Source organism: Dryas octopetala, chromosome 7, assembly GCF_963921425.1.
Source record: "Dryas octopetala chromosome 7, drDryOcto1.1, whole genome shotgun sequence".
NCBI classification, from domain to species: domain Eukaryota; kingdom Viridiplantae; phylum Streptophyta; class Magnoliopsida; order Rosales; family Rosaceae; genus Dryas; species Dryas octopetala.
The window spans coordinates 5778653-5800462 of record NC_141372.1 but is presented as its reverse complement, the minus strand read 5'-3'; the positions used below and the strand labels follow the sequence as shown (position 1 = coordinate 5800462).

The following is a 21810-nucleotide window of genomic DNA, read 5'->3' as shown; positions in this document are numbered from 1 at the left end:
TCACCCACAAAAACCACTATGCATGTAGACATGCATGATGAATATATTTTTAGACGCGCATGATGAGTATATTATAGACATGCATGATGAGTGGATTATAGTTTTGGTACAAATACACAAAATTTGTGTATAAATACCTTTAAACAAATATTATTTATTTGAGGAATTTGAAATTAAAAAAAAATGATGTTTAAAATACAATAATAAAAAATCATTAAGAACCTTTCTACTTTTTCTTTCAAAAAACTTTAGAAACTATATTATAACCACACAACATAGCATCATAATTGTTTCGAAGATAAGATAAGATAAGATAAGATCATGAAATGACTACTAAAGATTCTTATAGTTCTATACATTTTTGTGGCAGCAAAATTTACACATAAATTTATTTTTCACAAAACAATGTGTCTAAAGATATTTTCAATAAAAAAAAAAAGTCTAAAGATACTCATCCAAATTTTTGCTTTTGATTGCACGAAAAAGAATCGTATTTTTTATATAAATAAAATAATATCCATAAAAAACCTTCAAAATTCTATTATGTATATATATAGTAGAAAATAAATGTAATGAGCTTAAGCTCAATTTGAATTTTGTATAATTAAAGATGAGCTAACAAATAACATATTATTCAAGTTGAAAGGGCCATAAAATTGTATACATTGCACCTAAATTTGACATCCCTCCCCTTAAATAAAAAAAATAGTATATTATATTATTGTTATTATTATTATTGTTTTAAGTACAAAAGCAACGTGACTCTAATTTTTTCTAACTGCCCTTAATAGCCATTATGAACCTTCTATAGACAATGTAATAGAACACAACCCAATTTAGGTAACATGTGCAAAATTGGATCTCACATTCACATTCCTCTTTATTTTATTTTATTATTCAATCAACAATTTTGACTCTTACTTTGAATCAAGTCTTGATTTGGGGCTCTTGTTAAAAATTTATAATTCATTATTGAATTGACTTTTATATTATATTTGACCCTCTTGCATGTGGCTATTTTAGTTAGTTTGTTTTTGCTAGTATATTTTATTTGTTGTTTATCTAAAATTACTTTTAAAATTATGGATTTTAAGCTTGTTTTGAACATTCTATTTCCAAAAAAGGAATATATCCCAAGAATATAAAAAGTTAAAAAACTAAAAACGAAAATACAAGCATGAATGATGGTGCTGATTACATGTACATGATACAAGATCCATGCCACATACATAATCCACAGTTAACAATTAACATCACCAACTGGCGCACGTGACTCCACGCTACGCGGGCTTCTGTTTCCTGCTCCACCTATAAAGGGTCCCCTTCTCTTGCAGCCGAGACGAAACACAGAGAGAGAGAAGAAGAAGAAAGAGAAGGGCGGAGGAGAGAGAGACATAGAGAGAGAGAGAGAGAGAAACAAACGGAAGAAAATCCCTAAATTCGAAGCTAAACCCTAATCGCGTTTAGCTTCCCTCTTTTCGTTTCTCTCTTTGTCGCCCATTGCAATCGGAGGCTTCGATTTCTCGCTTGCTCGGTCAGACCACCAGGGGTTTTAATATACGCTTCCTCTCATTTTCTCGGGAAAATTTTTCCAGCTTCTTGTAAGCTCTCATTCCATCCTTTTCCTTGCTAAAATTTTCAATTAGTTTGCAATTTTTTATGTTTTAGATTTTGGGTTTATTTTGGCTTACACAACAATGCCGGTGATATCCTCCTTTTCTTGTATTCCTATTTCGCATCGTGATCTGCAATGTCTGTTTGGATGCCGAGAAAAAGGAAAAAAGGGTGAAACAAGAAAAATTTGAATTTCATGTTCTCCCTTTTTTTGAATTTCTAATTAATGGGAAAGTCAAGTTCTAGCTCCTAAAATGTCGAGTTGGTTTTCTGACATTTTATTTAGTGAAAACCCAAAACTTTTCGTACTATTTCCTATATTTTGTAATCAAACAAAGATATTTTCACACATGTAATCGTATTTGCAATGTTTTGAACATTTAGCTCAAGTTTTCTCTCTGTATTTTGGTGTTTGAATTAAAGCATCAGTGTAGGCATCAGTGCGCTTAGTTTGGCTGATTTAGAAAAGCAATGTAATATATATATATATATATTTTTTTTCTATAGGAGAAAATTGGGAGCTTTTCTTATTGACATTTTGTTCTTAAAAAATTAATGCAAAGAATTATACTAAATACCCTTAATTTAATTGCATATATATATTTGGTTTTTGGGATTTTAGAGTTTTAATTTGATAGAGGCAGTTATAAACTATTATCCTAATTTGAAGTTCTGTTTATTTGTTTTTTTTTTCTCGGTGCTGTGGTTCTGCTACCAGAAAGTTGGTGTTTAATATAGCATGTTCTTACTTGGACTAATTGGGTTGTTTATACAATGTGCTTTTTCAGGAGTCATACAACCATGGTATTTTGGGTCTTTGGATATGGTTCACTTGTGTGGAACCCTGGATTTGAATATGACGAGAAAGTGATAGGTTTCATCAAAGACTACAGGCGTGTATTTGATGTTGGTATGTACTCTAGCATTCAGGAAGACATTGTACATATTGTTGTACTTCTTAATTCCATTTATGGCATTTTATTGTCACTGATTCTGTTCATTTTGCTTTCCATGTGTCAGCATGCATTGATCACAGAGGTACACCTGAGCACCCTGCACGAACTTGCACGTTGGAGCACCAAGAAGGAGCTATTTGCGTAAGTGACATCAAAGACTATTACAATGCTTGATGCATATTGGGTTTTTCTGTTATAAGGAGAATGTTTCAGCTTTTGTTATATGGATCAACTATTGTTTCTGACTTCCAAACTATTCCAACAGTGGGGTGCTGCTTATTCTGTACGCGGAGGCCCTGAAAAGGAAAGACTGGCAATGGAGGTATGCTTCTTCAAAAGGAAAACTCATCATTATGGTGGCATAGTTTAGTGGAAATTGCTAGTCATACTTGCTAGAGTAGGAAAAAATTATGACCTGAAATAAAAGTGACATTGTTTAGTTGGTGCTCTGGTTTATAAGACAAGAAGCAATCGTACCCTACATATGTAATAACCATTCTTTCTATCCTTTTTTACCAAGAGGCTGGCTTATTTTTGCTCACCTGCATTTTTGTAAGAATTAGAATGATACATTTTTTCTTCTTTTGCAGTACTTGGAACGGAGAGAATGTGAATATGATGCCAAGACTCTCGTGAACTTTTATAAGGTAAGATTAGTTTAAACATTACTCCATGAATGCCTGGAATTGCCAATGAGTTAATTTTTGTAATTTTTTTATTATCGTCTGTACTATTTTTGGTGACATGTGCTTTCTGTGTGTGATACAGGAAGGGGACTTGTCTCAGTCTGCTTTGACAGGAATTATTGTGTAAGTTATTATGCTTTATATCCCTCAATTTCTGCATTTCATTAATTCATTCTATGCCAATTAGTTCTAATAATTTAAGAAAAAATATCTACATTATAAACAAAATTTATAAATACTGTTTTGTGGATAAGTTTCCTAATCTTACTTCCTGATATTTGCAGTTTCACATCCACTCCTGACAGAGAATCAAACAAGTATTACCTGGGTCCTGCTCCATTGGAGGATATGGCATGGTAACGTAACTTTTCTTGTTTTGGTTGAGGTGATCATCGTTGTAGTTATTTCTGTAGCAAAGTTATTTCCCTCAATGGCTCCCCCTGATCACTAAGTATTCTTCTTTAGGCAAATTGCAACTGCTGATGGACCCTGCGGAAACAATAGAGACTATCTGTTTCTGTTGGAGAAGGCTATGTTTGATATCGGTGAGCAATCCTATCTCACACCACCACAGATATTTACAAACTTCATTAATGTTGGAACATACTTTGAGATCTTTTCTTTCTTACACCCAGCATGAAACTTAAGATGGAAATTACTGTACATGAATCAAAATTATTGGCATGAGGACCATGGCCTCTTCCATTTTCAATTCAAAGATACTTGGTTCTTTTTTTGAACATGACTAAAGTTGACTTTTTGTGACATGAACAGGCCATGAAGATGACTATGTGATAGAGCTTGCAAATGAGGTGAGGAAGGTACTTGCAAATGTGGGTAAAGGAATTCTGAAGGAGAAAAAGTTGACTGGGCCAACCCACATCCCACTCAAGTCTCACCTTCCAGTTCCAGCCCTTCAACTGCATCCACTTCCAGAAGCCATCGCCATGGACTCATAACATGTGAAAAGCGATAAGCGAAGAAGATTGATAATTCGCTGCGGAGCCTGTGCTAAGTGCTAATCCAACTCATATTTCTCCCTAGTTTAATTCCTTTTATGTCTTTCCCAACTAGGCAGCCTTTCTATTTTTGGTAAGCTTTTTCAGCGGAGTATAGATTAGGTTTGAGTGCGGCAAACACATGGTTTGGACTGCTAAGGAATGAGGATGACTATAGACTGACAACTTGTTATTTTCGTTTCTTTTCTTTTTTCTTCTCCAAACCTTATGAAATGTAACAGTCACTGTAATTTTAATTTTAATTTACAGAGTTAATTAAAATGATGGTGATGTTCTATTCCAATTTCCAATCAAATTAAGCTTATTTCATTTATGTGAACTATAATGTTGCAGTTTGTATGTGTGCAATAGCAATTCAATTTGTGAGCGTCTTGTTGAGCCATGCCAACAAACCATAAATGCATATGTGAAAAATAACATTGCTACAGGGATCACGGCATAACTTTCCCATTTCATCATTCAAGGACCAAATCGGCATATCCCCAAATCCAATGGTTGCTAGAATTTTTACCATTTCACACAAAATGCAGGCCCTTGCATATTTTTTTTTTCACTTCCTTCATATACTCTACTGGCTCCCACAACAATTACCATGACTTGTTTCACAAAGCTTACACAATCATATCAAGTTTATTAAAAAAATAACACTTCTGCCGAATCAATGCATAACTTGTGATTTGTGTAGAAGCATATCATAACTTTTGTTGGAAGATATCCCAAGTTCAATCCTCTATTCTTCAATATTCAAAAGGAAACCAACTTGTTAAGGGTAAATATCATATTACATGACTCTTACATAGATTATGACCAGAATGACATTATCGCCATTACCCCAACCTATTTCTCAACTCATTTCCATTTAGTTGGTAAAGAATATAAATTTTAAGGTTATAGTTTTGACATTAATTTATTTGGGTGTAATGTGCAAAGAGGAATGGTATTTAACTTTTTCACTGACTTTTTTCTTTATTATTCTAATGGTTAAGAGCATTTATCTTTATACTCTACACCTGGGGTCTGAAATTCGAATATTCATTCTCCATTATCGTTTGATAAAAATAAAATAAAAAAGACATTAAAGCCCAATCTCGAAAGAAAAAAAAAAGCCCGGTATTGGGCCCAAAACAAAAAAAAAAAAAAAATAGAAAAGGAACTTGTGCAGGAAGTCAGGCTCTGAACAAAAAAACCCCTCTTTTTCACTCTCTTCCCCTCTTCGGCAAATTCATTACTTCTCTGAAACCCCAACCCAACCTTCATTCATTCACAATGGATCTGAACTCGGACCTCAACGCCCCTCACTCCATGGGCACCACCATCATCGGCGTCACTTATAACGGCGGTGTCGTTCTCGGAGCCGACTCTCGAACCAGCACCGGTCAGTGCTCTCCGTCTCACTCTCTCTCTGATTTGCTTCTTCAAAATCCTACGCTTCTGTATTTAACATTCATCGAATTACTGTTTGATTCTTCCATGTGTTGTTGTGTAGGAGTGTATGTTGCTAACCGTGCCTCCGACAAAATCACCCAGCTCACCGATAATGCTTACGTTTGTCGCTCTGGATCGGTATCAATCTCATCTTCCTTGATACTTTCAATTTCTTTTCTCCAATTTCTTGATTTTTTCGATTATTCAAAATATGGGTTTTTCAATTTGCAGGCTGCGGATTCTCAGGTCGTTTCTGACTATGTGCGTTACTTCCTTCATCAGCACACGTCAGTCTTTGCCTCTTTGCTTTAGTTTGTCTCCCTTTTAATCATTTCATATGATGCTTTGTGTGATTGTGTCTAATGGGTTGTTTGCATTTTGTTTGTATATTTGTCCTTGCACAGCATACAGCTTGGGCAGCCTGCAACTGTCAAATGTGTTGCCAACCTCGTCAGGCTAATCTCATATGGTAACAAGGTTGGGTTTGGTCTTTAACCTCTTCAATGGAACTAAATAAGAAGCCTTGATTACAAGCAAGTATAGTGAATTGTCTAAAACATGTGTTGCAAACATTTTGCTTTCTGTTGATTGTATGAGTTTGTTTGTAGTTCATCAACAACTTGCGTTTTTACCATCATGTTTTTGACATGGCAGAATATGTTGGAAACTGGTTTGATTGTTGGTGGGTGGGACAAGTATGAAGGTGGTAAAATTTTTGCAATTCCTCTTGGTGGCACACTACTTGAGCTGCCGTTTGCCATTGGAGGTAAATTATGCTAAGGCTTTTTGAAGTTAGTTATGAAATTTCCATTTCACCCTAGAAATTAGGTACTGTGCACGATTTTTATGTTTATGTATGCTATATGGGATGTAAAATTCCTCTCGGTGGCACACTATTAGAGCTCTCATTTGCCATTGAAGGTATGGTATGCTAAGGTTTTTCTAACTTAGTTATAAAAATTCCATTTCACCATAGGGATTAGGTATCATGCAGGTTTTTATGTTACTGTACGCTACATGGGATGTAAATTTTTTTACTTATGCAAAAAAGAACTTCACATTATTGTTTGGTCGAAATAGGATCTTTAGTGACTTATGACCTGAGTTAGAACTTAAAAGTCTTCTTTGAAACTATGGAAGATCATCAAATGGGATTTAGCTAGTATGCAACTGGTTGGTGTTGGATGTGCCTCAAGTACTTTCCAAGAATTCATGCAGTTAATGTATAGCATTTGAGGGATCAGAGACTTCTATTTAACAGCCAAAAAAAGGCTTATATTATGCTATTATTTCCCTGTTATCTCTACGTCATGAGATTGGTTTCTGCATTATGTTTTGGTTATAACTTGAAATGTCTGTTTGGAAAGCTTTTGATGTGATTTCACCTTCATGAGGAGATTGAATGCTAAAATTTTGCCTGTCTGGGGATTTGGCTTAACATAATTTTCTGTGTTACAGGGTCTGGCTCCAGTTACTTGTATGGATTTTTCGATCAAGCATGGAAAGAGGGAATGACCAAGGAAGAAGCAGAGGTATGTATCTCTTGATGTTTGCAGATTGAAGATTCAACTGCCTTGAAACAAATTGGTTATATAAAGTTTTTGAGTTTCTGTGGAAGAGCTGGTGATTATTTTACATCAATAAATAATTTAGATTTTACAATCTGGAAAGGAAATCAGAAGTAAAGGTTTCAATTTATGGCTCCATCATTTAGAATATGTAGTTAGTACAGATAACATTCAAGCATTTCCTGTGATTGTTAATGTTGAGTAGCGCAGCTAACGAAAAAAAGGAAAATGTTATCTTTGATTGAAGTTTGTCTTTGAGCTTTATTGTTAACAGCTCGTTCATGCATTATTGTAGAAATTAGTGGTCAAGGCGGTTTCTCTTGCCATTGCACGAGATGGTGCTAGTGGTGGAGTTGTGCGCACTGTAACTGTATGTTTTCTCTCAAATATTAATTGCGACTTAAGCAATGCTTACGTATTTTTAACATACATGACATGACCATGAATTGGCTAAGTTCCCCATTTCTTATTGTTTTGTTTGCCAGATAAATTCTGAGGGAGCGAGTAGAAACTATTACCCTGGTGACGAACTTGAACTGTGGCACGAGGAGTTGGAGGCTCAAAATTCATTATTGGACATCTTGAACCCTCATAATCCCGAGCCTATGAACATACAATGAGGATCTGGCTACTGATGTGCGTCTGGCTACTGTTTTTATTATTTTCTTTAATTTTAAACTCTTGTTTGCAAAGCAGGAATATGGTGTAATTTGACCCCCCATCTTGGAAAATTGCTCTTCTTTGTGATTTAGTTGTTGTATGTTGTTGGTTCAATCTACTAATGTTTAAACCGTAATTCTTGTGGCTCGCTGTGTCATTGATTTAAGATGGTGTCCAGTTTTGGATGTAGGAGGTAGGCATCGATAGAAACTTGCCTATCACAGATGTATTCATTTATGTATCTATCTTCTGTTACATGAAAGTTTTATAAATGCAATCCGGATAAAAATATGACATCTCTGATCTCGCCATCTATCTAGAAAGCATCCTCCAGCAATTAAACGCAATTTTGTCCTTTCAGAAGCTTAAAAGTGTATATACCCCAAGTGAGCCGGCGGGGATGTTGGGTTTATTGGTCTTATTGGACGCTTTTAATTAATTTACAATTAATTGATTTTTCCCAACTGCCTAAAAATCTATTAGGCACTCTGATAAGCTCCCAAGGGGAGGTTTGAAAGAAGAGCCAGTTGTGGTAGGAACGTATAATGACTTAGTTTTGTGTTGCGCAATCACTAAATCAACGTGATTACTACATCTGCAATCCACACACCATGCAATGAGTTGCTCTTCCTCCCACCCCTACTCAATGCCAAGAGACAGTAGCAGTGGGAATCATCTGCGATACTCCCGATATTAGCTAAGATAAAGGATCATATAAGGTTGGATGTACCTCAAGTACTTGCCAAGAATGCATGTTGCAGAGGCTTCTATTTTTTGTTTTGGCCATGATGTGCCTTCTATGAAATTATTCTGTGTAACCGATACACCGTCACATAGTGTAACTAACCCAACGTGTCATAATATAGGTGGATGTTATTAATACTATACCCTACTAATGACAGCCCAAAAGAGGCTTATATTATGTTATTATTGCTCTGTTTTCTCTATATCATAATAATTGGTTTATGGAGTATGTTTTGGTTATAACTTGAAATGTGTGTTTGGAAAGCTTTTTATGTGATTTCACCTTCATGAGGAGATTAAATGCGATAATTTTCCCAATATGGGGATTTGGCTTAACATATTTTTCTGTATTACATTTATAGGGTATAGCTACGGTTAATTGTATGGTTTAACATACATTTAGATTTAAAAGAGTGTTCAATTCTGAATATAGAAGGTAGGTATTTCATCAAATTGTATAATCAATTCACCTATTATAATATAAGTGGATAACGAGTTTATATTTGTCATGTATTGGTACAATGACATCCAACGAGAGTTACTCGTTGTTCTCATACAAGGGTCAAAATTTACATCATGTATTATCAAAACACAAACCAAAATTTTACACCAACATTAAATTGACAAGTAACCTAATTTTGATGGCCATTTAAGCATTTTAAAAAGATATATGATAAAAAAATGATCATGTATGTCGTGAAGTGAGTATCGTAATATGCAATTGTGAATAATAAATTGGACCATGATGTGAAGAATGAATGACCAGCAAATCCGACGTCGTATGGTTATATAGAATATTTTGAGAAAATCCAGGAAGACATAAGCGAAGCAATGATTGGCGAATGTGCGATGGTAGCTGAGTGAGTGACCAAGTCCTGACTCACTCCTCATACATAGAATCGGAGCTAAAGACTAGAGAGCTAGTAGCTCTGCGAAAATGAGTGCGGTGATGGGTTCGTCTTCGTCTCAGAGCCTCCACAGCGTCTTCGTGTACGGCAGCCTCATGGAAGAAGACGTCTGCCGAGTCCTCTTGAACCGCGTCCCTCAGTCATCCACTGCCACCCTCAACGGCTAGTCAGTCCCTCTCTCTCTCTCTCTCTGAATCATCGTTTAATACAAGAAGAGAAAAAAATGAAATTTGATGTGAAATGTGTAGTCACAGGTATAGCATCAAAGGACGTGTTTATCCGGCGATTCTACCTGTCCACAATGACAAAGTTACTGGCAAGGCATGGCATGTCATGCCCTCTAATTTTAGATATCAAAACATTGATTTGCAGTTAGATTTCAAATTATATGAAATTGTAAATGTTTGATGAACTGGGTTTTTGTTTTTGTCTGCAGGTCCTGTTGGGCATCACAGATCCTGAATTACATATTTTAGATGAATTTGAGGATGTTGAGTATGAGAGGACCCCTGTTGAGGTTTCCTTGATGGTATTCACAACTCTCTCTCTCTCTCTCTCTCTCTCAATTCTATTATTACTCTTTCTTTCTCTATGCATTTACTTGCATACTATGGAACCATCAAATTGAAGATAGTGATTGGGAAAGTGATCCTTCTTCTTGAATATTGACATAGACAAAGGCTAGCTTTTATAGAAAAGCCAGCTATCAATTGGTGTACTGGTTAGAATTACAATTTTTATGACCTTTGGGAAATGTCTTTCCCTGTGATCTTTGATCGATTTTGTTGATGGGAGTGCTGAAAAGGGAGGGTGATAATTTGTTTGCAGGATAGTTCTGAGAACTTGCTAGTTCAAACTTACGTTTGGAGCAACAAAAATGATCCAAACTTGTATGGAGATTGGAATTTTGAGGTAAACGCTTTACCCTTTTTAGGACAAAAAATACCCACTCTACTGGTGCCATGACACAATAATCTCATGATAAATTTTTTTTGGTTACATCGAAGGGAATCGAACCCTAGACCTAGCTTAATCCTAACCGATAAATTTAAGCATGCATGATTATTGAAAAGGTCTAGTGCCCAACTGCTGGTTCAGTACTGATAAAGCATGCTTTTATCAGTGCAGTGTAGAATTTTCTATTCCAAAATATGATGATTTATAGTATTTGCTTTTATGTCAAGTTTAAGAGGACCCAATAACAGAGTTTTTTGCTTGATTCCCTTCATTGATTCTGTCTGACTTTCTTAGTTACTTTAATCCCCTTAAAATGACAAGGAATGGAAACAACTACACATGAAGGATTTTATCAAGATGACTACTGGTTTTATGGAAGAGCTGGAGCTGCCTGAAGCAAAGCCAAGAGTTGAAACATATGAATCTTTCTTTCAGCAGGGTCATGAGAACTCCCCCAATTCTTGATGTTATAGTCAATTTGTTTTGATCCTTATAAACAACATCCACCACTCTATAATCCTCATAAGCTGTCCAGTATGTTTCCTTGTGATTGAAATAATTTTCTATGTTTGTTTGAGGTTTGGTTCAGGACTACTATTTTAATACCAACATTTGAAAGTTGTCGAACATAGATTGATATTTGTTTGACTGAAGGAATGAATCAATTTTTTTTTTAAATGTTATACACTGAAATAATTATTTATGCCACAAGCTTTCCACTTTTGTAAAAATGATTGTGTTCTTTATGTATTTTTATCAAATGATATTGAGGGAGAGGATTCAAACTTGAGACCGAATGTAAGGGTAGCCTTAACCTCTCCACGGTTGAATTCTCATTTAGACTAAAAACAGTAATGCATAATGATAATTAGCACAAGGCTAGCATGTATTCAAATCTTATCACTTCAGTACTTTGAGAAGAAAAAAAAAAAACCAAGATCGTAAGACATGAAAAAGATCATATTATTAATCGATAAATTTGGACTTTGATTATTATAATAATAATACTGCCAATGAGTCCACAAGAGAGTTGTACTTGTACCAAAGGTGATCCTTGAAGAGTTTCTTAAATTTAGCCTAAACAATAGAAATCATCTCCACAAATAATCTCTCATTTTATATTCCAATGCTAATCAGCTAAATTACTAATCTTAGCTTGAGGGTGCAGTGCGGCGCCGGATTCTTAGATGCCCAAACTTGCCTGCACCAGGTGACGACCCCTCAAAAATGAATGGCAAATAGCCTGTTGCACCTTTGTATCTTTGCTGAATCTGGATTAAACAAAAATCAACATCAATCAGCTCACTAATCTAGCTGAATAAACAACAGGGAAAAACTAACAATAATAAGTGACCAAATTGTTGACACTAGACCAGACCAAAAAAAAAATTGTTGACACTAGTATCTAGGAAATGTTTATGAAAGAATATCCAATTGAAAGAAAAAAACAAATGATTCACTCTTTGAAAGTAGTTTCCCGGTGAAGGGGCAGAGGCAGGATTCTTAATTGGGTGAGCTAGGCCTTCAAAGGGTGGAACGTGGAAAGCTGGAGCCTAGAAGGTGGACTGGGAGATGGGGTTGGATGAGTTTGGACTTGTCGTATACAAAATTTAAGTAAGAATTTATTTTTATGGGCCAACCAATACCGCCGCTGCCCCGGTGTGTATGGTGTTGAGAATTTTTTAGTAATGTTCTGATGTCCCAGTCTATCAGTAAAACTCAAATACTAGTATGAACATGTTTTAAGAAAAATACTCTTTTTGCTGATAGATTACCTCTAAAATTTGTTGGCTGCTCTGAAGAGAATTCCTGCCAACTACACAAACTGTACCACCAGAACCTCCACCTGTAATCTTGGCTCCATATAATGTCCCATCATCAGATTTAGATGCTTTTTTACCATGTTGCATCTCTTGTACCAACTGTACAAGCCGATTTGTTCCATCGGAGCCAAGTCCACAAGCACTGTAGCTGTAGTGGCACTGCAAAAGAAGATTGTGTCCAGTAATATAAATTCTGTGGCTCAATAATAAATACGTGCGGGAATTGAGTTTGCATATCAAGTCTCCTTCAACTATCCTTCAAAACCAGAAATTTGTATATATAGATACCTGATACAATAATTCTCCAAGAGCTGTAAGCTGCTCGTCTGAATTTGCAGATGTTAGCAGCGCTTTGAATGTCTATACATCAAATATTAAGGAAAAATAACGTTGCTGGTATAAAATAGTCTATTATAATAAGACAAAATAAATAAAAGTATTGTCTGACAGTATTTCTTTAGTTTATACTATTACTCGCAATTCATTACATACATTCAGCCATTGCATACATTCAGCCATTGCATACATTCAGCCCAAAACAAATAAGAAAAACCATCACATACAATATATAACAGGAAAACCATGGGTGGAAATCTAAAATGAACATATAATCCAGAGACTAAAGTCATGTGGGCATTAGTGAGGCACCAACAACACACTAACAGTGAATTTTAAAGATCCTGTCAATAAGAGGTAATTAGAGATATTCCTAGCCTCCTAGGTGAGATCAAATTTAAGACCAACCACACCCCAACCCACCCTCCAACAACTCAACCAAGGCCTATAGTTTAAAGTATAAAAGTATTATATTTCTCATATCAATAACATTTTGGCCCAAACTCTGCAAAAATTAACAAGTCAATTACTAACCTTAACCCGGAAATTTTCATATATAGGATGTCTAGCTGGTGCTCTCACTACATAGTTACGCTTTGGATCAATTACTGTAACTGGATCATTGTGATCAGAAAACTTTTTGCGAAACATCTCACCAGATATGGACTCAGGAAGCATCTTAACATAAAGAGCCTCGTATCTGAAATTCAAGTTGCACAAACAAATAAATAAACTGCTAAAAGGACTAATACAATTTTAAAAGGGGTTTAGTTAAAAAATTCAGCTTAAGATTTAAGAAGTTATTTGAAATCTCAGTGAAGGGCCTTACCTATGAGGTGACAGGTTGCATAAGTAATCTAATAAAGCTTCATCTTTCAGTAGTTCAAAACCTTCATCCTCTAACTCATCAGGATTTGTCCCATTTTCAGTTGACAATGATTGAGACAATATTGCAGATGCTGAAGACTTTATCATCTTTCTACCCATAAAGGCACCTATTCTAACAGATCCATAATCTGCACCTCCAACACTATCCAAGAAGAAAATGGAAAGGATTAATAAAATTCCCTATGCTATGTTTATTAGATAACATAATTTAGTTATGTAAATGAGATTAAAGATCAGAATTTACTACTAAATAAATCTTGTATATACATCAAATTAAAAAAAAAAAACATCACAAATAACCACTTTAACCTAGATTTCACTAGTGGCTTAAAACTTAGCATAGTTTTAGTAGAAAAGCAAGTATTTTGATCACATGTTAAAATTTATTGAAAGCGTTCGTTTTTGTATATCCTTAAATTTTAACTGATATTCAAAAGGTATAGGCCATCGATTTTAATGCCATAACTGAAAAATTCAATGAAACTTAACGAGCCTAACATATGGAATCCAGACTACTGAATCTGGGGATCTGGCAGATTTAAAGAATGGCACTATTCACCAAGAGAAAAGGGAACTGGCAAGGTTGATTATTTCTTACATCTTATAAGATCAAAGGACACAGAACCATAAATACATGCAAAATTTCTTTACATTATACCAATGGAATACCTGCAATGGGATTAAACATCTTACAACAATACTGGAAAGTAGCACTTAAAAATCTCCTACCTGTGTCGTATTCCTGAATCAATTCCCCAAAATCGGATATGGGCAGGAATTTCTACAAGCCCAAGTACCTCAGCAGGCTGTACAAAGAACAAACAAAATTTACATGATTTATTGATATGTAAAATGCTGCAACAGAGTTGTTTTCTGCAACATTAACAATGGATACCTGGCACACCATTGCAAGAAGCTTGTTGGCTTCACCACATGCAGAAGTCATCTGGTCCATCACACCACACGGAGCTCCAACAATATGATTCTCCACCTAATAAACAATTAGAATAATCAACATTATGTACACAAGGTAAATTTCAAAAGAAAAGCACTAGGATGTTGACTAGAATACAGTGCTAAAGGTGAAACCTTTTGGCAAAGCAAAGCAAGATCTCTGGGGCTGATGCTTAATCCTACAATGTACAGAAGTAGGTTTGGGTCATTTTGTGTCGCATGATAATAATAATATAACATAATGGATACCCAGAAGACTTTTTTAACTTTATTGGGCCTCAACCAACAACACGATAAAGAAACAATTTGATATCAGAATGAACAAAACACCATGAAAGTATGTTCATACACAAGTTTTTTTTTGGATTATTAAAATAAACTTCCATGACTATGTAAGAATATTATGCAAGTGCTGCCAAAAAGGACCATTTCTATTATAAATAGAAAGTAGAATAAGAATAGATAAAAAACTAATTTGGAGACTATTAGGTATTTAAGTTTTCTAACCCTGTAGTATTTGAATAAGAGAAATACCGTGGGCAGCAGCTATGCCAGTCATGGTAGCAACCTCCACAGAAGCAGAAGAAGAGACACCTTTGCCTTCCGGGACTGAAGAGGAAACCTGTATGTTATGATGTGGACATGTCAATATTATGGTTATATGACAAAAAAACTATTTGCAAGCAAACTTACTGTCTATCGATACATATAAATTGAACAGCACAGAATGGAGAGAAGAACAGGCAAAACAATATAAGAGCAGAAGTTTCGAGCAAGTAGATAGACATAAATCAAGATATTCTAAACAAAGAAAATGTTACTCATACCAGCAAACTGATACTATCCTCAAAGCGTACACCTAGTTCTGTCATTAAAACCAGAATGACACCTGCAACATATGCTGCCCACCTAAAATTGAAACCATGTAAGTAGCATACAAAGTTTCAGATACAGATAAATTAGACAAAGAAGACTGACCCACTTTTGCGATGGATCTTTTGAAAAGTATTCCTTTGCCTTCTCATACGACATTGGCTCATCTCCCTCCATAAAATCAGACAGATCCATGTCAAAGGTTGGGCCACGATTGCTTAACTCTGAACCATATGATACCTGATGCAACCAGTATATGGAGACGGCAAAAATATTAATAAACAATATGTATTTTCTACATACACACTTCATTCACTAAGATCTTGGGGTAATTGTGAAAGATATCAACCAAATTTACATTGCCAATAGGAGATATAATATCTGCATTCTAACACTTCTTTACTACCCCAAAGATGAAGAAACACCCCACTTTCTATTGAAGACTTGAAGAAATAGTAATTCTTAATGCTTATACATACAATTTGCAGGACAGGTGTTGAGCTTTGTCCTTTGGCCTGCTGCCGAGCCAGGGCATGTTTCCAGAGCCTATGTTTACTTGGATGATTTCTTTGTACAGCAACATGGCAGGCTTCCCTTATGGGCATCTGTGAGAAAGAGAATCAGAAGAAACAGTAAGGGGGGAAAGACCATCAAATACATATGCTGCAGATCTAAATGACATAAATGATTAAATGGCACTAAAAATCCCTTTTTCCCATGAGTATAATATAGATACTGATATCTTTTTTTCTTCTTACTTTTTATCTGCAAAATTTGACGGTTTTTAATACCATATAGCCTTTTAATTTAGTGTTTCTAATTACTGTGTTCCAGGAAATTTGTGGCTTTCAGGAGGCCTTTCGGAAAATAAGAGGAAGGCGAAAAGGAAAAATAAAATTATTATATAATTCTAATTATACATATAATGATATATCTGTATGTATACACGTGTGTGTTTCAGTGTGTGTTCCCACGCCCACACACATGTGCGTACCTATATTGATAGATCTATATGTGTGAGTTTGAGTGTGTCTGTGTGTGTGCATGTGCACTACACTGAGTGACAAGAGTAGGCTTATGAAGACAGGAACTAATAACCATCGAATACAGAGATGAACCTGCAAGACAAGGCTTCCTGAATAGTCAGCAATCCCTCCCATTACATCTAACCGTCCAGGTGCTCTGGCCACAAAAATTTCTTCCTGTATCCCACAAGCAAGCATTGTATCAATACAAATGCATATTACACAATGTAAATATATCATGTATTGATGCCTTGTAGTATTTTATTTTTTTTAATAAAATGGTATTGGGGGAGCGGGTGGGGTTTCAAACTCAAGACCTTGAGTGTAGTGTAGGGGTAAATGCTATTAACCACTAGAGCTACAAGATGCCACGTAGGCATTTACTGATAGAAACAAGAGAACTAAGAGAAAACCTATGAGATTTAGTTGAAATAAGTGAGACCTCCCAGTTGAAGAGTCCAGCTGCAGCCTTACGCTCCCTGCGCTTCTCAGTAGTTTTTTCAGAGTCATACACAGAATCCAGTTCTGCCAAGCTCTTCAAAAAAGTCATTGTATCTGAAAGACCTTGAAGATCACCATGAAGAATCTCGAAGTCTTCAGTGCATCTAGAAGTAGGATTGCAGTGATGTTAGAAGAACTATCTAATTAATTCTTTTATCGCAAAAAAATAACAGAAGATAATCTCACGAGTTCATTAGCGAGCTCTTCTCGCTCATTTCGCAAGTAGGTGATCCAATTCCAAGTTCACTTTCAGCATTTGCATACCATTCAGGAATGGCCATATCTCGTCCAGGTGCCCTTTGTAGTTGATACCCAAGAATTATGGCATCACGCAACCTTCTTGCCCCGCTAAGCTACATTTCAGCAAGAGAAAAGTGGAATCAATATGTGAATTTTGTTGTATTTCATAAGAAATATAGTTGTTCTTGATAAATTATTTTCCACAGAAAATGTGAATCTTCCACCAACCAATGCTTAGCCCTTTTCTCTGACTTTGCACAGTTTGGTTATTTAATTCCAACACCCTGTGACAGTTGTGCCAGACTGTAGTGCTAATTCACTAATCTGATAATAGGTTTTCAGTCACTGCTACTGGAAGCAATTCATTATAAGAAAACAATTCGGTATTGAACTTTTGTCAATTCTAAAAGTACAGTCTGATTTTTCTTTTTCTTAAAGAGTATGACGAATTCATTTACCTTATCTGATGCCCAGTTTTTCCCAATAGCTGTCTCCTGCAGGATGTGAGCTGCCACCTATAATTTTAAAATTTTATATTACCACACAGATGCTATATTGAAAAGTATTACTAATCATAGAACTCCAGAACAAAGCAGGTACCTCACCACCATTGATGCCTCCTTCATAGCATGGTTTCAAAGTGATTGCACGCTCAAGGTAAGGTTTCCAATGACCAACGAGCAAATCCCTCCTAATCATCTCAACGCCACCTTGATAATACTGTTAAAATAAATTATTTTAAACCCAAATAGTATCAGATTCTTGACAAGAATATTGGAGATAATAGTGAAGCGGATGGAGTTGCTGAAACAAAAAAGATGAAGAAATGATACTTTCTGAACAAGTATCAGATTCTTAATCATGTCTAATATCATAAAGCCAGGCAGCAGGCCCATCTTTGGGTAACAGACTTCACCAAAATATATATTACCTTATATACTCTTAAAATTATATAATTTAATAACTCACACTAATTATATTAATTGGAAGTGTCAAAAGTACAGAGAGGAGAGAGAATGTGAGGAAACAAGTTGACTATAAGAGTTGAGGGAAAGAGAGGGTGGAGAAATTATGGTATACTCGCTGCACACATGGCATATGTTGGGTGTGCACATCATTGCTAGTAAATTTCAAAGAAAGAGGGAGAGGAAGATGGCATTGTTCAACAAAGAAAATATAAAACAGATTGTACCTCAAGCATATTTCTCAAGAAAGGTTCTTCATTGAAATAATCTCTGCGTACAAAGACAAATGGTAACTTGTATGCAAGGGCTTCACTCACAGTCCCATATCCAATTTTTCCTGATATACCATGACCCCGATCAGTTTTGATCTCTAACCATTCAATGTATCTCAGCAAACAAAAAAGTTTCAAACCCACCAAGCATACAGTCAGATGCTGCCATAAGATCAGGTGTATATGCATCTTTTGCCAGCTTTATGAAATTTGGTGGAAGCTCCTGGGTGTCAGAAGCACCACAAACCTGAATAAAAAATAATAAAGCCTTTTTTAATAGAAATATCCATAAGCACTTTTGGACAGGAAGAGCATATAAAGCTATGAAAAGTACCAGGCACAGCCATCCAGGAGGTAAAAACTCCTCCTTCATCTTCCAGCCTGCTGGCTGCAGATGAGAGACAAAAATATACAACTAGAATTAGCAATAGACAGAATGAAGTAGTATAAATGCACAAAGTGGTTTCTTTGCAAAATTATATTCAAGATTGAAACAAGGAACAATCAGTATTAAAAGAATTTTAAGTAACATGTGTAAATTCACAAAGCAGTGTCACTGTGCGATCAAATACAAGACTAAAACATAGATTAGTTACAGTAAAGTGAAAAACAAAACAACAAAGTTTTTCAAGAAAATTAATGTCATGAAAATCAGTTAATGATCCATATGTCATAAACAATGATACTAGAAAGGTATAATTATATCCTTGGTTAACTAGAAAATACAATCTGGTAGGTAGTCATCCAGGTTTGAACATTTTCATATGTTCCATTGCATACCTAACAATCTCTTTAATAATAAAGGAACTCCTATGGTTAAGAAGAACTTCCAGCAGAAGGTGGAAGAAATGCTTACTTACAGACGTGTGAGTGAGTGTGTATGTATGAATTGGAGCATAAAGTAATAATAGATGCATGCAGATATTTAACTAACTAGTGTATTGGAGAACTCAGAAAGTTATTGCGAGGCTATAACCTATCACTTAAAAATCCTAATTAAGGATCTTCAAACCAAATCTTCAAAATTAGATGAAACTGGAAACGAAGGCATCTCAACAAAAAAACCAGGGAGCAGTGTTTAATCATCAATTTACCTGTCCACCAAAGTTGAGGATGACTAGTTTTACGTCTTCTTCAATCCCAAGGTCCTTCCTCACCTATATCCAGGAAAAGAATGAAAAGGCGATATAATCAATCAAATGAAGCAGTGGAAGGGCTTTGCTAAAGATCTTGAGACCAAAACCTCTTTGCGAGATCTGTGCAACCTCCTCACAACTAGAGGTACGTCAATTGCATCACGGAAAGCAGGCACTGCAAAGTTAAAAATACATTATGAGACAAGAATTAAAATTCCCTTAACCAGAGAGAGAAAGGTAGTAAAGGCAAGGAAGCCACTGTCTTGGAGTTGTGCAAGAATGAACATACTTGGGCAGTATCCTGGGAGGCGGATCAGGAACTCACAGTGAGAATAATCTTCTGCTATCTATATTCAACACAGAGAAAATTACCACGGCAAACATCATAAGGAAAATCTAAGGAACCCAATAAGTGAACATATCATCAGTATCAATCACAACCTATGTTGGTGTATAGAGATAAGGCCAGATCATATCAAATGGAGAGAGAGAGAGAGAGAGAGAGAGAGAGGGAGATGCAATCATGACATTACTAACAATCTAAAAGTTATAATTCAATCTAAAGCACATAAAGGTGACCTGCCAAACTATTGAACGATGATGACTTCCAGCAGCCATGACATACTCTGCATAAATGAAGTCCCAACTGGATAGAGAAAGGATGAGCACACAGTTGTCACTATTTGAAATGATTCGACAACTCAATTCATCAGAAGTCCTAACTTGAAATATTACTTCATAATATGCATTTACATTTAAATTATAAGAGGTTAGTAGAACAAATGCTAGCGATAACAGGACACCTGAAGTTAGTGACACAAACAGAGCGAATTCCAGCATCAGCTGCTGCACGGCATGCAACTGGAACAACATCTGAGACCTGTTCTTGTACAAAAAGAACAAACTGTCAGAAAACGTCTTCATGGAATAGTGCAAAGATAAATCCAAGTTCCCTTCAATTTAATCTTAACCAACTATCGGACAGGTTCAAACTTCAAACCAATAACAAACAACAGAAGGAGGAGCATTTAAGTACCACTAGGTCAGCTTTGATGGAGGTTAGCCACTCTACTTCTGTTTCTAAAATGGAAGCCCGAGGTGCCACAGCTGTCTCCGAATACTAAATACAACCAACAAAAAAGAAAAGTAAAGCCAAAAAAAGCTTGTGGTTGCGCAAAAAGTACACAAAATTGAAGTAATAAAGCAGCATTATTTCTCTACCAAAATAAAAAAATATAATCAAGAAAAGAGAACAAATTTATAGAAATTAAATAAAAGATGTGAATTTGTTGTATACCTTCTCCAAGGATGCGAGGCGATCGACTGTCAAAGCATCTGCCTGAACCGCTCCACAGTCTAGCAGCACCTAATGGCCACCGAGCATTGAATATGAAGCTAAAATAGCATAATATTACTCTACAAAATTGGATACATGCAAAGAACCTCACCTTTCGAATGAAGAGCCGAGGCGACTCAATCGCCGAAGTGAAAACAAATTCCGGAGCGCCAGTGACCACGTGGACATCGTGCCCGGCGAGAATCAGGTGTCGCACCACCTACACGATCGTTCGCCATGGAACAATTCACACCCAAATTCAAAGAAAAAAACAACAGAAAAAAGCAAGAAATCAAGAGCAGCAGTGCGAGGTTGACCTCGACGACACGAGTGGCGTGGCCGAAGCCGTGGCCGGTGACGTAGTAAGCGAAGACCAAGTGGTTCCTGGAAGCCGATACTCCTTCGCTCTCCTCCTCAATCCTCATTTTGCTAAGCCTGCTCTATCAGTCTTTGATCGATCGGAGTAGTAGTAGTATCACTCTCATCAACGACTATATATATAAAATAGAAATTCAAAGAGGAAGAAGAAGAAGAAGAGCAAATACGACAAAAGTACGAAACAGATTGATTGATTGATTGATTAATTGAGTGGGGTATTGGAAGTTTAAGCAAGTAATTCCGTAATTGAGATAAAGACGGTGACGAGGTTATCGGCGCTTTAAATTGCTCAACAAACTCAACCCACTTTGGTTTTCTTTGTCACTCTCTCTCTCTCTCGCTCGTCATTTATCTCTATCCTCTCTATTTCGCTCTCAGCAGTCAGGTCCAGTTGAGTTCAGTTAGACTCGCGTCACTGCCACGTCAGCTTAACGGACTAATCTAGTTAGGTGGATAATCTTTCCCCTCAAGTCCTCAACTCCCTAAAATCATGGATTGGATAAAATCGTAGAATTACTAGTTACTGTTTCCGGATGTTTTATTTCC

At 36.0% G+C, this 21810-nt stretch overlaps 4 protein-coding genes across 4 annotated transcripts; 3 read left to right on the top strand and 1 right to left on the bottom strand.

The window, feature by feature from the left end:
• The first annotated feature begins 1354 nt into the window (after window positions 1-1354).
• LOC147278949 (ChaC-like family protein) lies at window positions 1355-4594 on the top strand. Its single transcript, XM_086251836.1, has 9 exons — window positions 1355-1601; window positions 2403-2524; window positions 2635-2711; window positions 2836-2892; window positions 3161-3217; window positions 3339-3379; window positions 3541-3612; window positions 3722-3801; window positions 4031-4594. Exons 2-9 carry the CDS (start codon window positions 2416-2418, stop codon window positions 4213-4215), a joined length of 678 nt encoding a protein of 225 aa, XP_086107962.1. The 5' UTR covers window positions 1355-1601; window positions 2403-2415; the 3' UTR covers window positions 4216-4594.
• An 858-nt stretch (window positions 4595-5452) lies between these two features.
• LOC147278948 (proteasome subunit beta type-6-like) lies at window positions 5453-8222 on the top strand. Its single transcript, XM_086250489.1, has 8 exons — window positions 5453-5650; window positions 5762-5838; window positions 5932-5987; window positions 6105-6177; window positions 6355-6466; window positions 7159-7232; window positions 7564-7638; window positions 7754-8222. Exons 1-8 carry the CDS (start codon window positions 5542-5544, stop codon window positions 7886-7888), a joined length of 711 nt encoding a protein of 236 aa, XP_086106615.1. The 5' UTR covers window positions 5453-5541; the 3' UTR covers window positions 7889-8222.
• A 1284-nt stretch (window positions 8223-9506) lies between these two features.
• LOC147278947 (AIG2-like protein D) lies at window positions 9507-11168 on the top strand. The gene is made up of 5 exons (XM_086250988.1): window positions 9507-9746; window positions 9829-9901; window positions 10017-10109; window positions 10409-10492; window positions 10859-11168. Exons 1-5 carry the CDS (start codon window positions 9610-9612, stop codon window positions 11000-11002), a joined length of 531 nt encoding a protein of 176 aa, XP_086107114.1. The 5' UTR covers window positions 9507-9609; the 3' UTR covers window positions 11003-11168.
• A 321-nt stretch (window positions 11169-11489) lies between these two features.
• LOC147278946 (L-arabinokinase-like) lies at window positions 11490-21587 on the bottom strand. The gene is made up of 29 exons (XM_086251139.1): window positions 21204-21587; window positions 20999-21106; window positions 20848-20916; window positions 20587-20670; window positions 20354-20430; window positions 20130-20196; window positions 19840-19897; window positions 19658-19725; window positions 19509-19571; window positions 18749-18802; window positions 18559-18661; window positions 18370-18479; window positions 17778-17897; window positions 17636-17692; window positions 17124-17290; window positions 16879-17041; window positions 16530-16613; window positions 15891-16016; window positions 15521-15651; window positions 15366-15447; window positions 15073-15160; window positions 14674-14717; window positions 14480-14575; window positions 14314-14390; window positions 13526-13726; window positions 13231-13396; window positions 12649-12720; window positions 12313-12519; window positions 11490-11808 (listed from the first exon to the last, which is right to left on the bottom strand). Exons 1-29 carry the CDS (start codon window positions 21309-21311, stop codon window positions 11689-11691), a joined length of 2970 nt encoding a protein of 989 aa, XP_086107265.1. The 5' UTR covers window positions 21312-21587; the 3' UTR covers window positions 11490-11688.
• Window positions 21588-21810: the final 223 nt, after the last annotated feature.

Bases quoted from the DNA above. Each gene is read 5' to 3' on its own strand.
- LOC147278949 (XM_086251836.1), top strand. From the start codon at position 2,416: ATGGTATTTTGGGTCTTTGGATATGGTTCACTTGTGTGGAACCCTGGA. The intron at 3,218-3,338 runs GTAAGATTAGTT...TGTGTGATACAG, and splicing joins CTCTCGTGAACTTTTATAAG to GAAGGGGACTTGTCTCAGTC. The intron at 3,380-3,540 runs GTAAGTTATTAT...TGATATTTGCAG, and splicing joins GCTTTGACAGGAATTATTGT to TTTCACATCCACTCCTGACA.
- LOC147278948 (XM_086250489.1), top strand. From the start codon at position 5,542: ATGGATCTGAACTCGGACCTCAACGCCCCTCACTCCATGGGCACCACC. The intron at 5,651-5,761 runs GTCAGTGCTCTC...GTTGTTGTGTAG, and splicing joins CGACTCTCGAACCAGCACCG to GAGTGTATGTTGCTAACCGT. The intron at 5,988-6,104 runs GTCAGTCTTTGC...GTCCTTGCACAG, and splicing joins TACTTCCTTCATCAGCACAC to CATACAGCTTGGGCAGCCTG.
- LOC147278947 (XM_086250988.1), top strand. From the start codon at position 9,610: ATGAGTGCGGTGATGGGTTCGTCTTCGTCTCAGAGCCTCCACAGCGTC. The intron at 9,747-9,828 runs GTCAGTCCCTCT...TGAAATGTGTAG, and splicing joins ACTGCCACCCTCAACGGCTA to TCACAGGTATAGCATCAAAG. The intron at 9,902-10,016 runs GCATGGCATGTC...TTTTGTCTGCAG, and splicing joins ATGACAAAGTTACTGGCAAG to GTCCTGTTGGGCATCACAGA.
- LOC147278946 (XM_086251139.1), bottom strand. From the start codon at position 21,311: ATGAGGATTGAGGAGGAGAGCGAAGGAGTATCGGCTTCCAGGAACCAC. The intron at 17,042-17,123 runs GTGAGATTATCT...TCCTACTTCTAG, and splicing joins AAGAGCTCGCTAATGAACTC to ATGCACTGAAGACTTCGAGA. The intron at 14,391-14,479 runs GTATCCATTGTT...TTCTTTGTACAG, and splicing joins TTCTTGCAATGGTGTGCCAG to CCTGCTGAGGTACTTGGGCT.